At 38.8% G+C, this 17,777-nt stretch overlaps 1 protein-coding gene across 2 annotated transcripts; it reads right to left on the bottom strand.

Annotated features, from left to right (window-relative positions):
- Window positions 1-54: 54 nt before the first annotated feature.
- On the bottom strand, window positions 55-15,222 carry LOC110063615 (cation-dependent mannose-6-phosphate receptor-like). Of its 2 annotated transcripts, XM_020770605.2 has the most exons (8): window positions 14,955-15,221; window positions 11,816-11,976; window positions 11,142-11,251; window positions 9,732-9,895; window positions 8,883-9,009; window positions 8,619-8,672; window positions 7,973-8,030; window positions 55-748 (listed from the first exon to the last, which is right to left on the bottom strand). In XM_020770605.2, the coding sequence occupies exons 1-7, from the start codon at window positions 15,119-15,121 to the stop codon at window positions 8,010-8,012; spliced, it is 804 nt and encodes a 267-aa protein (XP_020626264.2). In that variant the 5' UTR covers window positions 15,122-15,221; the 3' UTR covers window positions 55-748; window positions 7,973-8,009. The 2 variants fall into 2 exon arrangements, with proteins under 2 accessions (XP_020626264.2, XP_089138212.1); XM_089282086.1 differs by lacking the exons at window positions 55-748; window positions 7,973-8,030 and having other exon boundaries at window positions 8,051-8,672; window positions 14,955-15,222.
- Window positions 15,223-17,777: the final 2,555 nt, after the last annotated feature.

Consider the following 17,777-nt stretch of genomic DNA (forward strand, 5'->3'; position numbering starts at 1 on the left):
AAATACTGTGTGGGATGGATACAGGCCATTAAAATAAAGTACTTCACCAGTTAATATATCTGAGTGTTCTCTTTTATTGACTTATTTATAAAACAATACAACTCAGAGAAAAACAAACCTTATTCTACCAAACAACTGCCCTTGAAGCCCAGGAGTGATGACTGCAGTTTACAAGGGCAGTGTAAATTCAATACATGTATAAAATATGCATTTTTAGTTTGAAAAATCACTGACAAAAAACCTTTAAGAGAGTCACCTTAACGTTTTGAAGTGGCTCTGAACCCTTCCGTACAAAATTTTTTTCACTTTGCCAATAGTTGCGTCTTATCATGCTTATTAAAATTTGATAATATAAAAAAATTTCATTGTGCCGTTTTTGAATTATAAGCCCATAAAGCTGTAATTAAGGGTGTTTTAGTGGGTCATACTGTTGCTATGGTAACCTATTGCATCACGAAAATGATAACAACATGCTCACTAATGATTGGGCAATTTTTTGATACCATGATTGTAGCATCAAGTGATAAGGAGTGGTTATAAACAGCCCATCAAAATGTAAGTGATGGAAACTGTTTTATGCCACATTTAACAAATATCTATATTTACAATAACAAAATCTAATTTAAATTTAAGAACACTCTAACCTAGTAACTAGTAATGGGACTAAATGTACAGATGTCCAGTGTAAGAATTTAGAGTTTCTAACAGTCCTTTCCAATAATTCTTCCCTGGTCTGTTGGTTTCGCCACTGGAAGAAAAAATGAAGAGATATGTCAATCATGTTTTCCGCGCCAAAAATTTAAGCTCTGATTCACATCCCTGCGAGGGAAACAAGTCGACCTTTTCTGACTTACATCGCTCGTGCTCGCAACTTTACCAATCAAAGACTGCTACGATGAATAAGCGAAGGATTAAGCAAAGGTCGACTTGTGGCAAGGCAAGTAAGAATTGTGAGTGACTTCTATCATGTGGATCAGGATGAGATCTATTCTCATGCAGACAAAACACCCAGGTAAAAACATCTTTTAGTTAATTATAAAGACCGGCCCAAGCTGTGAGGATTGGATGGGGTCTGGTTACAAAATGGAACAATTTTTTAATTTTGCTAGCTAAACTTAACTTCTGTATGTGAAATAAACTCCACAACAAATTTATTACAAAGCGACCTTTTTCTTTAGAAAACTCCTGTGTGGAATAAGAACAAAACTAGCTGAGTCAATCAAAAACCTCTCTTTTGATGGTTCAAATCCCGTCCTGTGCATCTGGGAATAACACGACTTTGTTACAGAACTTGGCTCATTTCTCGCGTGGTCTTCTTTTTCAAGAAACGACTGGCTTCTTGCGAGGGTTGCAGTACTGTACAGCGATCGCATTGTAAATATGGCGACACATTTATTTATCATGTAAGGGACCGTTCATTTTTTATAAGGTAGGGGGGGGCTGGTGGGATTTGGGGGGGGGGGCATGCAAAAAAACGGCTTTCGAGGGGGGGCCATCCCAAAAAAATAAGGGAAAAAGGGGGGGTCATGTGAAATATTTTAGTAAAACTTTAAAATGGAATAATGTTTGAATATCAAAAAAAAAAACTGCTATAGAATAAATATAGAAGGCAGGATACAAATTTATTACAAACTTTCCTTCTGCTTTAAAAAAACGTTTGGCGACAAAAAGCATTTGTAGCTACTGAAAAGAAGTATTTAACACTGTTATTTTCGAATGCAACTTTCACTGGCACTCATTTTCATCTTCGCTGTCGTCGAGTTCTTCGTCGCCGCTTGTGCTGCTATGGGAGTCTCTTTCACCAATGCTGCAAGAAGCAGCAATGCTTTCCGTCAGAGTGTACTCTTCAGGGTACATGAAGGTGTAAACATAATCTCTGACTTCCTGCTCAAGGTTGGTGGTGATTCTGCTTCTTGCAGCATTGGTGAAATAATTTCCTTCCAAGAGCTGTGCGATGTATGGCCCATCTCCTCTAAATAACGACGTGGCAACATCCTCAACTTTAATACACTCTTCCGGGACGGACGTTCTAGGAGGGTACACAAGGCATTGTGGAAAATCATTTCCTAGCGGGTTTCCAACACAGATTCCATAAACTCGTTGGACGTTGTTTTCAGTACGCTTCCTCTTTCTTTCATTTGACTTTCTGCGGTTTTCTTTTTTCCTTCTCCTTTTCTTGATGTGCTGTTTGAGTATGCCCTTGAATATGCTGTTATAATTGCTCTTCTTATTTTCTAGTGCTTCCATGTCCTGCGTGACCTTCGTCAACTTAGCTTCTATACATTTGATCTGTTTTACATTAAAACTGAGGGCAAATTCTTCGCCCTGCTTTAAAGCAAGCCCATTGGACTGAAAGAATGTGGAATCGTGTTCCTTTACATCTTTCAATATGACATTCAACTTTTCCACCATTGCTCTGTGCTCTTTGATGGAGAAGTTCAGTTTTCTTCCATCACTGGGCTTCATTTGGTACCCTGGCATGGAAAACTCACTCGCCCTTTCTGAACAGCCACCCGCACTTAGAAAGATTGCTGCTTTTGCTTGTAAGATGTCAAACTGCCTGGATCGTTCAGCTGTAAACCTTTTCTTACACGACTCGTCACTTTCGCCATTATTGCGCATTTTGGAATGAGCCTCTTTCATGATTCTCATGTAGTAATGCGCTCTTTTCCCGATTGGAAAAGCCCTTCATGGGTATGTGGTGGTTTAAATTTAGTTTTGGCTAAAATTTTCAAACCAATTGGATTTTCATTTCTCTTTGTTCTGAATTATGACAATGAACTTGAGACATTGAAAATTAAGAAATTTTTAAACCATAGATAAATTTAAACCGCAACAAGTATGCTAAAATTTATAAAAAGTAATCCACTATTTGCAAGATTTGAGAACACTCATACTGTGTAGCTTTTTGTTTTACCTGCAAAGGGCAACATTTATACATGCCTATCACTAGAGTAGAGGTAAAAACCTTCCAAATAAAGACATCTGTAAATTAAATGTAACAATGTGTTTCACACAACACATCAACAGATTTCCAGTTTTTTCACAACACTTCGTACTTGGTTCAGTATCACAATGCAGGAGCAAGGAAAGACTCTGTTCCAGGCCACTGTTACTTCCGTAAGATTGAGAAGTTTATGAATGAGCACTATGAGGAGGGGGAGAACGACAGGGAGTTTCTAAAGTTGTCCTGTCAAGAAAAGGAAGGAGAAATTTTTTCTTTTTGTTGTGAATGGACTGGACCACCCATAGAAAGATACCCTAAACCAGTTCCTGACCATTCCTGCCTACCGGAATACCACTACCTCTCCTACCAGAAGACCCCAAAAGAAGGGCGTGATCCAGATGACTGACAGCCAAGGGTCCAAGCGAAGAAAGAGCATGGAAGTGGCAGGCTGGTTTTATCTGACCCAGAGTACGTTGATCTATTTGCAGATAAGTTTATTGTCAAATCAAAGTTTGTGGTGGATTATCTTCAGCATCTTGAAGTACTGGAATTTAAAAGGAAAAAGAGAGCAGAAGAAAAGGCAAAGTTAAGTAGGGACGCAAAAGATAAATCATATGAGGATTATCCTTGGACTGAGTTGTGCGAAGATCTAACCAAGCTTAAAAAGCTACGTGTTCCAGAACTAAACAAGTGCTTGAACCACCACCGGCTGAAGCAGCATTTGAAAAGTAGCAAGAGTGAGAAAGTAAAGGCAATTGTAAGACATTCACGCTTGCAGCAGAAAAGTCCTCTCAGAGCTGGCCAACCAACACTGAGAAATGCCAGGACATTGACACAAAATGACAACAGGGCAAGTGCTGACAGCAGTGAAACGGATGAAAGTGACAATGATGAGAATGACAATGATGCCATTGACTCTGGGGGAGAAGATGACTCAAGTGACGTCATTCTTGCATTCATCAATTCAGATGAGGAAGATACCAATGAGAGGCCAAATGCCACACGCTCAGGCGAGCCATAACTAGGAGATCCGAAATTGACTTCTCTTTCTTTTGATTTGTTTTTTAAACAGCTCTCTGTAGTATAGGGATTGTAAATATTATCGTCATAGTGAGCACTATAACGTGAAGTAGGGGGATAATAGAGAAATATCAAAAAAGTTGAAATCTAAATATCGTTTGTTCCATTTTTTTGGGGGGGGAGGGGGTCATCCCAAAAAATGACCGCTATAAGGGGGGGGGGCATGTGAAAAAATTGGTAAGCTGAGGGGGGGTCATGCGATTTTTAAATGGTGCTTCCCAAATCCCACCAGCGCCCCCTCCCTCATAAAAAATGAACGGTCCCTAAGGTAAAAGTATAGGTAAAGCATTTGTTTATACAAGATAAAAATGAAACAAGCAACAAAACTGAAGTGGTCGTGTCTAAAAATTAAAAAAAACTATGTAAAAGCCAGACTATTTCAAAGGTATTTAAAAAAGAGATCTAATATATGATTAAAATATAAAACTACAAAACAATAAAAAGATCAAAAAGCTGGATCCATATCTAAAAACTATTAAATTTACATGGCATTTTCTTAACTGTTCTTTTAAAAACTTCTGGTGAGTCTATATTTCAAACTTCATTGTCAAGCTTGTTCCAAAGTTTGGCCCCAACATAGGCGATGGACTTCTTTAGTGTATTGGTCTTGGGGCATGGAATATTAAAACAGTTTTTGCTTGAGAATGTAACTTGTCTCGCGTTTACTGAATAAATCATGAAGAGGGATAGGAGTAGCACCATAAAAACAGCTGTGGGCTAAAAACAATATACCTATTCCGAAGAAGCGGCCAGTTTCCTGTGAGTGTTTAAAATTTCTTCCATTGGCATGGTGTACACCAATCTAGGCAATTTATAATTGAAGGGGTGAGTGCAAAACCATGCTAAGTGACGATTTGGGTGGGAAAAAAAATTTTCGCGAAAGGGCTTGAATTTTTGCATGCGGTCTTCAATGTAATAGAAAAACGTGGTCCTGTATTTTTGTCACTGGTTTTTGCTTCGTTTATAAAGACGCCGCTAGGAAAACCGAGTGGTTTTTCTGCATACGCAATATCTCGAAAACGAAGCGAAGCTTAGCGGAAAAACTACGGGACATTGTTAAACATACCTAAACAAAACTGTATGGAAAATTTGGAGCGTTTTCGACAAAGTTCACTTTTGATTAAAATACCTAGCGCCCTTTTCCCGCCGAGGTCTTCAAATAAACGAAGCCGGGCCTTTGTTATGATAAACAGAGCCGACCCTTTGTTATAATAGCCAAGCCAAGCCTTTGTTATAAGTCGAAGTCTCGCCTCGGTTTATTATAACAAAGGATCGGCCCGCCGCGACCGCAAGGACTTTGATTTTACTTAGAAACCAGCAAAATGTCAATTTCACGCAACTTATATAAGCTCAAATTTATTGATTTCAGGTCAAAAGTGGTTAAAACGTTGACTCATGTTAACGCGCGACGGCAAGGATGTTGATTTCTCTTAGAGAGCAGCAAAATGTCAATTTCACGCAACGTAAAAGCTCAAAAATGTCGATTTCAGGTCAAAAAAGGTTTAAATGTTGATTTCATGTTAACCCGTGATGGGAAGGTTGTTGATTTCACTTAGAAAACAGCAAAATGTTGATTTCACGCAACGTATAAGCTCAAAAATGTCGATTTCAGGTCAAAAAAGGTTTAAATGCTGATTTCATGTTAACCCGTGACGGGAAGGTTGTTGATTTCACTTAGAAAACAGCAAAATGTTGATTTCACGCAACGTATAAGCTCAAAAATGTTGATTTCAGGTCTAAATAGGTCAAAATGCTGATTTCACGTTAGCGCTTGACGGCAAGGATGTTGATTTCACTTAGAAAACAGAAAAATGTTGATTTCACGCAACGTATAAGCTCAAAAATGTCGATTTCAGGTCAAAAAAGGTTTAAATGTTGATTTCATGTTAACCCGTGACGGCAAGGATGTTGATTTCACTTAGAAAACAGCAAAATGTTAATTTCACGCAGCGTATAAGCTCAAAAATGTTGATTTCAGGTCTAAATAGGTCAAAATGCTGATTTCACGTTAGCGCTTGACGGCAAGGATGTTGATTTCACTTAGAAAACAGAAAAATGTTGATTTAACGCAGCGTATAAGCCCAAAAATGTCGATTTCAGGTCTAAATAGGTAAAAATGTTGATTTCACGTAACGCGTGACGGCAAAGATGTTGATTTCACTTAGAAAACAGCAAAATGTTAATTTCACGCAACGTATAAGCTCAAAAATGTTGATTTCAGGTTTAAATAGGTAAAATATGGCGGCCGGAAAATAGTGTTAACATCTGGAACTTACTTTGGTTATCTGGGACAATGACTATCTGCACTGAACAGATAAACATCAAATAAGCACTTTTCCAAATACAGCAACGTCTTAAATGGCTAAAAATCACGAGATAAATACATATTTTTCGACAAACGCGATCGTAGCTTTATGTCACGCACCGCCTAACAGTTTAACAAATTAACCCTTCTGCGCAACGTACGGGTCTCTATACATCTGCATGTCCGCTGATCCCAGAAGTTCAAAACACTACAAATCATGCCGATATGAAATAAAATCAAAGCAACCTGGATCACAGATCTATGTTACAATCGATCGCTACTTGTTGGCCATTATTATCTTTAAATGAAAAAAGCCGAAACAATCTAGTTACCAGTTCGAGAAACGCGAGCAGAACGTGATCGCAATGCATGCCGGGAAGGCTCTTTACACCTCGTGCGCGGGAAAACATGGCGGTCGATACAAGACAAATTTTATCACTCAAAAACCAGTTCTCGCTTTCCAAACTTTGACACTAGCAACGCTTGGCAAATGGGCCACAACTCACGAGAGGGTATTTTTCTTGGGCAAGAACTGCTCTTGGACTTTGCTGCCTGGCTCGATCTGACTTCGAACGCCGATAACACGATTACGGTATATCAGCTACCTTCGAAGTTTCAGAACACATTTTGATTCTTTAAAACGTGCTGATGACTTACGGGTTTATCGAGGCTTTATGATGCCTCTCAACCACCAGGCAGGCACACAAGGTACTTTAACACAATGCTTAAGATATTAGTTGACAGAGCTCTAATGCGGCACATCTCTTTTTAGTTCGATGGTATTTCGTTTGCCGCTCGATCGATTCACGTGTTGTGCTCACGTCACAATAGCCGATGTAAACAATCTGTTCCCAGATTTCCGCTCTGTATATGCTGTGAGATTTGATTTTGACTTCATACACTATAAACAGTCTGCCTGTTTGCTGTTCAACAAATAAACTCCTAAAGACATGGCTAGGAAAAGCCAAGTATTTTTGCATACGTTATAACTCGAAAACGAAGCAAAAACCAGCGACAAAAATACAGGGCCGCGTTTTTCTATTACATTGAAGACCACATGCAAAAATTCAAGCCCTTTCGCGAAAATTTTTTTTTTCACCCAAATCGTCACTTAGCATGGTTTTGCACTCACCCCTTCAATTAATCTTTACTGCTCTCACATGAATCTGTCCAATAAAAATATCATGAACTGATCTGGCAATTTTAGATAGAAATTACATTATTACACTCAGTGACAACTTAAAATATGCTATCAGAAATGATAATAGCAAGACAAAATTAGCCTCAGTTTTAGGTGTTTGAAAGTTTAAAAGTCTGAGGAGATTTACAAAGAAAAAGATACTGAAAAACCAAATTTATGAATTTTCTTATGCCCTTTTCATCAAGGTGTAAACAAACGCTTTTAAAAGAACAGAAAATGTTGTTTGTATTTTGGTATTATTTTGTTAATTCATAGTCTACAATTTCAGAAGGAGTGCAGAATAAGTCACATGTACAGGATCCCCAGATGCTGCCATACAACAGGGACTAATCCCCTGGATGGGTGGGGTGTTGATGCATGGGATTTGAATTTTTGAGAGTTTTGATGACTATACATGTAAAAACAAACTACAGTCATGTATCTTGAGCTTAAAATTTACATTAATATTGGCAGCGATTTGTCATCTTGGTCATCATTTACTGATGTATCGTCCATGCCTAATATGGATAATAAAAAAACATAAATATAATATATATGAATATCAATTACAGCTGCAAAAAAATCCAAGAGAATTCTACACCAGGGGTTTTATTAACATTTTCAGCAGAAGGGCAACTGGTTTTCACAGGTGGGCAAAACTATTAGAACTGAACTTTTCTGTAAGGAAAACTTTCTGCTAGGTGGTCAAACCAGCCGGTCAATTTGCCCAGTGACTAGCCCTTAATGAAACCCTTGTTACACACAGATTTTTCCCAGATGACTTGTCTTTCTTTGTTGTCAAACAGAGTCAACATATGCCTTGCTAAGAAAGATTTCTTGTGGCTAGCGTAATTCCATGTTAATTCCATACAGGTGCAAACTTACACGTATGTTTTAGCAAGTCGAGAAAAGGTAAACTGAGTTATTGAGTTGAGTCCCAGTTGTCCCAGTGGGCACTTCATTTCAACCTCTCCACCCCACCCCACCCCATTAACAGCTAACCACATTAGGTCATCATATTCATGCTTCTGTCTTTAGTTTATTAAGTGTTGTGAAGCTGTACAAATGTACATTAGCTGGAATCTGATAATTCTGTGCCCACTCACCTTGTTTGTCGTTGGATGGGACTCGGAACATGGACACACGCAGTTGCATCCGTCCTGTAGAACAAGAAAGAAGTAGCATTCAACACTTGCCTTTTTATATAACTTGTAATGAATTGTTTAAATTATTAACTTCCAAATTAACATGTGTTTTTTACTTGGCTGAAATTAACTTAAGTTTGGTCTGTGCTAATTAATTTGACAGTGCATAATTTCACATGGAGTGTAACTTCACGCAATGTGTAATACATCTGAAACAAGACTTACAGCTTGCAGACTTCCAAAGTTTGTCCAGTAACAACAGTTAGGGATTTGCTCCAATCCTTTAGCACCAACAACGTATCTTTGGTACAAGAAGCCAAGCATGAAATAAACTGAACCCATGACAATCAGTCTGAAAAGATATACAGAAGGGCACACAGGTGTCAGTTTCACTGAAGAGTATATAATTATTTACAGTGAGTCTCAACTAAAGGAACACAAAATAAACAATGGTTCTCAGTCCTTGTGACCAGTACACAGGAACCAACAGAACTGATACAAAAGACCAAAACTATACACTACAGCTAGCCAATGACGACAATCCTAACATTATGATTTTACCTTAATGTTTACCAGTACACCAGCAGACAGCCTATTGTATTCGTCAATGTCCCGGCCAGACACACCCACCATGCATGTATTGCAACAATGCTGTGCATTACACAACATGTTGCACACTTTTATTCCTCCTGTAGCAATACGCTGTATTTGTTTTTCTTTAGTAGCCTGTTATTACAGGCCTCTTGAGGAGGTGCAGTGGCCTCATGGTTAGTGCGTTCAACTCTGGATTGAGTGGTCTGGGTTCAACATCCCAAAACCTAGGCGTAGTGGCCACAATGTAAAAAGCTTTTTCATTGGTGCATTTCTTAAGCGCATTGTTGTTAAAAGAGCAAATGATGATCTCTGTTAACAAGAACCTCCTGGTCAAACAATAGCAAACATGCACGATAGTCCAACAAGTTGCTCAAATTTTCCTGCAACATCGCCAGTTTTAGAACGGCAACACTTAAAAGGGTTAGTCAGCGTTTCTGTAGTGAGCTAATTGCTGAAGGCAATTCACGGCTTGTTACTTACATTATCAGACAAATACTGCTTGGGCTGCTTGGGCTGCTTGGGCTCAGATGCTTTGGCTCCACTGAACATGCAGCATCATGATTAAGTACAAACAGATAGTAACACTCAAGTGGGTGGTATGACGAGGATCTATTTCTGTATTCCTCAACAATTTTTACTGTACCCTACAAATTATGAACATAAAAGGTGCAGCAAGGAATCAGTGAAGATACAGCTGATACAAACAAGCATAAAAACATTGAGTTGTATGGAACATTATTACTGCACAAAACATCACTCTGCAGATCGTAATAAACAGGAAACCACTGAATGCCATGCACATTGGTCTTCATATACTAAATAAAAATCTCAAAATATCTTAAATTGTGTTGCTGTAAATGGTACAGTATATGACATGTTACAGAACTACATAAACCAGTACACTGCTTTATTGTTCTGTTTTGTTTTATTATTTCCTCCATTCATTATAATTATATTACAGACCAAGATATTTTTTCTGTGTATTTAATCACTGTTGTGAGGAATCAGGGAATCCAATATTGTGTGGGTCTAGAATAACAATGATGTAAAAAATGTATGCAAAAAACTTTAAAATTTGCTTTCTTAAGTTATTTAACATTAACCTGAATTGTAACAACTTTTGACTCAAAATGTAACAACTTCTTTAACAAAAAATTAGCCTGTACATGTATATATAGCAGGCTAGTTTTGTGTTAAACACATGTTGGCCAACACAGTCTCCAGTAGCCTCTGTAAATAAAATTTCCAATGAAATTAATTAACTTCCTTCTGCAAAATTTTGATGAATTTTCATTTCCAAAGGCATCGGACATCTCTGAAAATTAATTTTATTGACCAAAATATTGACAGAAATTTGTGAGCAAAGAACCTTTGACAAATTTTGATCGCATTACTTTTGAACAAACTTTACGATATATTGTGCACTACTCATCTAATAAAACACCTTTTCTTAATCACACTTTCCCTTTTTAACACATGCTTCTTCCACTTGTAGACACAATTTTGAATTTTTCAAATCAAACTTGAAAAATCTGGCCTGGAATTTTAAACTTTCAACTGTTATCTTGCACATACAGAATGCATACACTTGGTTCACAACAGGCTTTTAGTCAGATGGGCGTCCGGGCGTCCAGGCGTCCAGTGGATGGGCCATTTTGTAAAGAAAATTGTTTAGTTTTTCATATGTTGCCTTATAAATTGCTCATTTGAGCAGGCCCTACATAGCATCTTTTGGATCGGCCTTTTTTTTCAAAATCTGGCTTAAACCCTGGTTCACGACGATGTCCCTTTAACATCCTAAACAAATTGACCAGTGAACAAGAAATCAAAATGCTCATTTAACTTTTACACTGTGACCGCATGCAATTTCCCGCAAGTAATCTAGCTTACCCTTTGTTCACCAGGATCACAAGTTATCAATACAGTAGCCATTCTTTCTACTCCAGAGCAGTGATGAATGTACTTGTCTCCATGAAAATATCTTATCATCAGCCAGTTAGCTGTAAAAAATATTATACAGTACATGTAATTGAACCAGAATTAATTCTAACCATCAATTATTTTACAAATCTAGGGGGGGGGGGAGGCTTGATCCTTGATTCTCGGGGTACTTGGTCCAAAAAATTTAGGGAACAAAACCATGTAAGAGGTAGAACAGGATTTTGACTAGACTGTGGGTACATGTAGAGATATTGTAATGGAATTCCAGGATTTTCCAGGGCATAAATATGAAAATGAAAAGATTCCAATAATTTTGTAGAGTACATTTATGTATTATTAAATGTTACAGAAATAACATGTTTTTCCACCAAGTTTGAAAGTAAGTGTTTGTGGAGAGGATTATGACAGTAAATCAATTTGCTGGACTTTTTCAGAAGTACAAGTCATGTAGTTAGGAAAATTAATTTTCAAGGAGTTTCTTATTGAGGGAGGGGGTTCTTTACAAAGTTTTATATCGTGGGGCTTGGTTACTGGCGAACGTTGGGTTCATTTTCCCTAGGCAGTCCGAACCTCCACCTGCGACAAATGGTGTTAATTGCTAGACAATGGGTACCGGTACTTACTTCCTCCAGTAACATGAGCTCCATCATATTGTCCAACTGTAGTCCATTTACTCCTATCTGGCCACTTAAAACCCTGTTGCTGAACTGCTCTGGAGTCTCCACTGTTTTTCTGACAGATATTAATGATATATTTGTAATCCTGATCTTGTGTGGTATACATGCTGAAAGTGACAAGTGAAGAATATTATCATTGTTAGTCAAGGATAAGTAAAACGTAGAAATGACTATCATTAGGGGTTAAAATTATGCAAATTTGTCACTCACTCAGATGTAAACAAATCGATATGTCAATGACCAATATCGACTAGTTCACAACATGCCAATTTGCCACTCACTTTATAGATATAGGCAAATCAATCATGTAAATGACCAATATCGATTTTTCCAATGTACCGCTATCCGAAGTAATGTCGCACCATAATGCATGTACGTTGAAACACACTTTGACCATATATTCGTATTCTCGGTACTGGACTGGAACTAGCTTGCAGTGGAGGCTCATGCAGCCCTGGAGACATCATGTTGAAAAGAGAGAAATGAAAGAAATGGTACATGTATTTGCATTTGAAAAGACTCCCCTCATTAGTCTCAGTTGCAAGCCAGTTCCAGTCCAATAATGAGAATACGAATGTGGTCTATTGTGACTGAACCTTCCTTAGCAACAAATTCATGACCAATATTTGGTAGTTAAGGACGACCCCCCTTAAGCTTACAATTACTTATCGCAGGGCGTATCTGATCGATAGAAATCGATCATCGAAAATGTAATCGATTAATTGATAATACTCGATAGTACTTGATATTTGTCGATTGATTAGTCAATTTAATCGATTGAAATCGATAATCACAAATTTTTTGTCACATCGATGGAAATTGGAAATCAAAAACATGATCTCATCTTATCGTAACACTGTGTAACATTTACCTTCAAGCCTACCTTCGAATCCGCTTTGTTGATAAAGATGATGTTACTTCTTTCTCCAAAGGTAGCTACTTTTCTTATTTTTTTTTTCACCAGGATCACTGCTGTAAAGCTGTTTAAAGCAATATTTCAGCAGATTTCAGCCCAGCAGTCCTATGGTGCTGTGTACTGTGTATTTGATCTTTGCTGTACTTGCGATTATTATATGGCTGTGTCTCACAAGGACGGGGAACTACTGAATGTACGAATTTGATTGGCTGAAATCGATATTGACCGCGGTATAGATTTTCCCATCTAGACCGGCATCTAGACCGGTATCTAGACCGGTTTCATTTTGCATTGAAAAAGTAGCAAACTAAAATACAAAAATGTTCACCATTTTCTTTTATTTTCTATTCAATCATTTATGGAAGTGCCAAAAAGCCTGATGACCAAAAAAAAAAAGAAAAGAAGATGAGCAAATTTCGGCAGGTTTAAGTTAAGCTCATCACCGTTCACAAGCAAAATGTCAGCAAACCAGTTACATTAAACGAATCAAAGTTTTTTTTCTTTGCCATATAATAAACATCCTATTAACCAAGCTAAGTCGGTTGTATGGGAGAATATCTGGAGTCACTACTGTAGAAATTGGCAAACTGTCGTCCATTCTCCGAGAATTTAGAAGGGTAATTTTCGATCGCTTATGGGCAGGTATGCATGGTGGCTTACGGAATGCAGAGGATAGCACGGAGTGCTTGTTTAGATTTGTAAGCCACCGACCACAAAAACGACAACCTTTCTTGTTCAAACAACATCTTTATATCTGCCAATAACTACACTATAAAAGAACGTATTATGGTAAATTCTCGAAAAGGTTTAGAGGATCACAATTGTGGAACGGCTCACTAACGGAATTGAAGAGAACGAGAAGAGGAGTCGAGATATCGTAACAACAAGCATGACTCTAAGGGCCTGATTACATGGCGAATTTCAGCCCGGCTAGGGGGCTGAAATTTTGTTGCGATTACATAACGAATTTCAGCCCGGGCTGAAATATTAGCCTCGGTGCCAAATATGAAATTGTGTGTAAAAAGGCTCCAGAGAATCAAAATGGCGCCGAGAACACGAATCGTGAAAATAGGCGCATTGCTTCTCTCGTAGTTTGACCTTTTGTTGGTGCTCAGTTTTTAACTTTTTGGGATAGTAACACCCTACAATGATGATGGAACTGAAACGAAACCTGTCTCTTAGCCAGAAAAACATACTTGCGTAGAAAGAAAATATGTCCTCAAGCTTGCCGAGTTCATGGCCTCCCTGACGGCCTCGTGTTGTTTAACCTAGTCTCGATGTTCTTATATTCCAACTAAGCTTTAAAATTAGAGAGATTCTCTATTTTATCAGCTTTACTCCACTGAGATTGCTTCTACTTCGTAGCGGGCGCCATCTTATTTCCTGCTTTTCAGCCCGGGCTGAAATTCCGTTTTGATCACATGGGATTTTTTCAGACTTTTTAGCCCATTTGCCCGGGCTGAATTGCCTATCCCGGTTTTTCAAACCGGGCTAGGATTTTCAGCCCAGGCTGAATTGCGGCCCGGGCTGAATCCTTCTCCATGTAATCGCCAATTTGATTTCATGAGAATTTGTTTCAGAAGCCGGGCTGAAATTCGCCATGTAATCGGGCCCTTATTGTGAAGGCGTTGTTTATGTTTTAATCCTTTTCAGTTTCAAAATTTATTAAAAATCCTATAGTCAATCTTAAATAAAGCCGTGTAAAGGGAATGTTTATCAGTTCAGTTTGGACTACTGTGTATTTGTTCGAGTGAGTTGTGACTCATTCTAGCGTAAAACTGAGAACTTTATGAAAGAGAATCTTCGTCCATTTTCTTTTCGATCATTGTCAAACAAATCGATACAATCGATAGCTAATTACAGAAATCGATCAAAATCGATAATCACAAAGATGCGAGTGATCGATTTCTATCGATTTCCGATATTAATCGATTGATTAGTATCGATTACGATCGATTACGTTCGATTTCTATCGAGTATCGAAAATATCGATTAGATACGCCCTGCTTATCGCACTTGTGTGATTTGCCAAAAAGTTTAAAACTTTTGGCGAAAATTACCGATTAGAAGAAGCATTTCATTTCAGCAATGCACAAGCAGTCTTGCATGGATTCCTACGCACTGAAAAAGATAATTAAATGAAACGTAAAGAAGATTGTGTTCACTTACTCTTCGTGGGCAAATTTCTTCAATCTTCCGTTCACATCACTTGGATCGGTCCCTTGATGTTTAGGGCAACGTGAAGAGCTCAAAGTTCTGCCCTCAGAAGATGTAGAACGCGGCCATAGACTCAAGCACACTAAGTATGTTTTAAAAACGGACAGGGAGACATTCATGACTTAACAAAAACGCTAAAAGTCGAGAATCAATTCAACTACATGTATATTGCACTCTCACAAGCGTTCCCATACAAATGCCTTCCGCACTCTGGCCGCGCGTAAATTGGAGCGAGAGTACAAATTCGACGGAGCATGGGGTGGGTAGTAGCTTGCTAAGCAGGCTAGCTCTCCGTAACTCGTTTTGATTATGGATAAGATACATGTACTTCCCAACTCAAATCCGTTTTGGGATTGGAGGAGAAAGATTCACATGTCATGGGTCAAGCCTCATCAACCAACATCTTGAGCTTTCGACTCGCACGACTGTCATTGTTTGCAGTTTGTTTTTTACAGTGTATCTTCAACACCTTGGCCGTCGATGCTAAGTCTTTGAATTGATTAGTTGCTCAACTACGGTATGTTGAACTCTAAGCTTATATTAAGCAAAACACTTAATGACTGGCCCCTCGGGAAACATCCTACACCCTCTATGCTCCTGAGGGTCTCGGAGAAACATCTGCCTCCTCCATAGCCTCCATAGGCTTTTCGTATTTTTTTCTTAGCGCAAAGAGCGATTGGGAGACTGGGAGTGAGCAAAAGGGCGCGAGCGGGAGCTAGTTAAGGTGGCTGAACACAGTTTTTGATACCTGTGTTTCATTCACATTTTGCTCTAAAACCGTTGATCCCTCGGTCGCTAAAAATGGCAGCAAGCAAGAACAACACAAACTTTGGTTTTTTGATGGTTAAGCTGACGTATGTGCCGTTGCCATGGCAACATAAATAAATATAAATAGGCCTTTAAAATTGGTTTTATTTGTAGAAAATCTAGTCATTCGATTTTCTTTATAATTTGCATGCAAGCTTGTAACGATTCTCACAAGTTAACACCATTTTGCCAATAATTTAACAGAGATCTTTAATTATCCCTTGTTGAAGGTTCACTGGAATATCTAGAATTTCCTTTGTTAAATTTCAATTATTTTCCATACTCCAGTTACTTATTTCCTAAAGTATTTCTGCGCCAAATTTCGTGAAATTCTAAAGAGTTGTTCTCGAGAAATAGGCGTATTTCCGAGAGCACAATTTTTCATTCAATCGCAATTTTTTGACTTACTACGCATGCGCTGCATTTAACTGGGTTCTTTCGGTAACAAAGAAAAAGCTGAGAATTGCTGGGTTCTTTGCATTGTTACCTTTTCTAACATATCTTTGTAATAAAAGACTCAAGCCATCAATACACTGCGATCAATTATAGAGAAAAATAGCACAGATAGTGCGGGTGTTGAGTAAATAAAATGATCGCTCTATTGACGGCATGTTTGTTTTTTGCAATCCTTGTGCGCGCGCTGAATTGCATCAACAAAAGCGCGCGCGAAAACTGTGTTCGGCCACCTTATCAATTAGTTAATCATACTATCGCGCGGGTGACTGGGGACGAGGCCGGCGGAAACATACTCACTGTTTCCCGCGGGGTGTCGATTTGGCCATTTTGGTCTTAAATAGGGTATGGTTTTTGTGCTCTAATCTTGAATTGGATATGTCTTTTTGAAGACGCTACTTTTTCATCATTATCAATAACACCATAAACAAAAGCCCTTCAAAAATCATGTTTAGGGCAACTGTGTCAGCTGCAACGGTCATAAATAGGGTATCGAAGGTTTGGTCTAGACAAGTACCTCCCTCCCCCTCGGGGCAAGGCCCGACTAAAACGACGTGTCTTTTCGCATTTGATGGCTTATTTCTCCCATCTTTTCGCTTTCTTGTTTCAACTTTTTGACCTGGGTTTTGGGGCAAGTTTACATTTGCAATTGCTGAGTGATTACGAAAGCGCTTCCTGCTTAAAAACCACTTCAGGAACACATTTAGAACACCCATTTTCTCGCTGCTGCTAAGATGTGTGGAGCACATACTGTATGTGGCCCAGTTCGTCCATGGTTTATCGCACTGCTCCTTGCTTGTTTTAATTTAGGGGTTACGTGATGATCGCCTGGCAACCATGACGCGGACTAGGGCCGAGGGGTCACTCTCTTCACTTGCCGACACTTTCCACACTGCCATTGATCATCACTGTCGTGACAGCCTTGTTAAACGCCCCCTTGAGTACTGGAAATGGAATTTCAATAACATTCTCGGCATTTAATGGATAAACATTTTTTCGTGGCGAGCTCTTGTTCTTCTGTCACTCCATGTCGTAAAGGATCGGACATTGACGCGGAAAAGAATTTTTTTTTTCAGGGAGTTCTTCTGTTGTTCGCTCATTCTGAAGAAGTTCTTCTCTTCGACACCTAGGAATAAGAAGACATTGGCGAGCCTCAGTATTCTCCTCGGCCAATCACTGCTAGAAACTGTTCGTCTTTCTGTCTCTTCAATTCGGCTGTGATCCGTTCTATAGAAGGGAGAAGTCCATTTGCCTTCTTTGCAAACTTGGCATCTTCTTCCGCTTTAACCAGTCTATTCATACTTTCACTTGCGATTTTGTGTGTAGACCCTGGGCGGAAAACCAAGCCCGCACATTGAGCGGATGTCGGCTGTAGCGCTTTCACCGATAACCTCTGCTTTCTCTTTGAGAAAATAGGCGGTAAACTTGTCACCATTCCGGTGCAAACCGGGCCATTTGCTTGTAACATTGTTAAGTGCAATGTCAAAATCTTTGCTTGAAGTGCAGTCGACGAGC

Source organism: Orbicella faveolata, unplaced genomic scaffold, assembly GCF_042242905.1.
Source record: "Orbicella faveolata isolate gen_17 unplaced genomic scaffold, um_ofav_v1 contig_12, whole genome shotgun sequence".
Taxonomy (NCBI): Eukaryota; Metazoa; Cnidaria; class Anthozoa; order Scleractinia; family Merulinidae; genus Orbicella; species Orbicella faveolata.

What these genes read in the sequence shown, in the direction of transcription:
- LOC110063615 (XM_089282086.1), bottom strand. Translation starts at nt 15,121, where the DNA reads ATGAATGTCTCCCTGTCCGTTTTTAAAACATACTTAGTGTGCTTGAGT. An exon ending in AAGAAATTTGCCCACGAAGA is followed by an intron (nt 11,977 to 14,954) that starts GTAAGTGAACAC and finishes TGTCACTTTCAG; the next exon opens with CATGTATACCACACAAGATC. An exon ending in AGCTCATGTTACTGGAGGAA is followed by an intron (nt 11,252 to 11,815) that starts GTAAGTACCGGT and finishes TATTTTTTACAG; the next exon opens with CTAACTGGCTGATGATAAGA.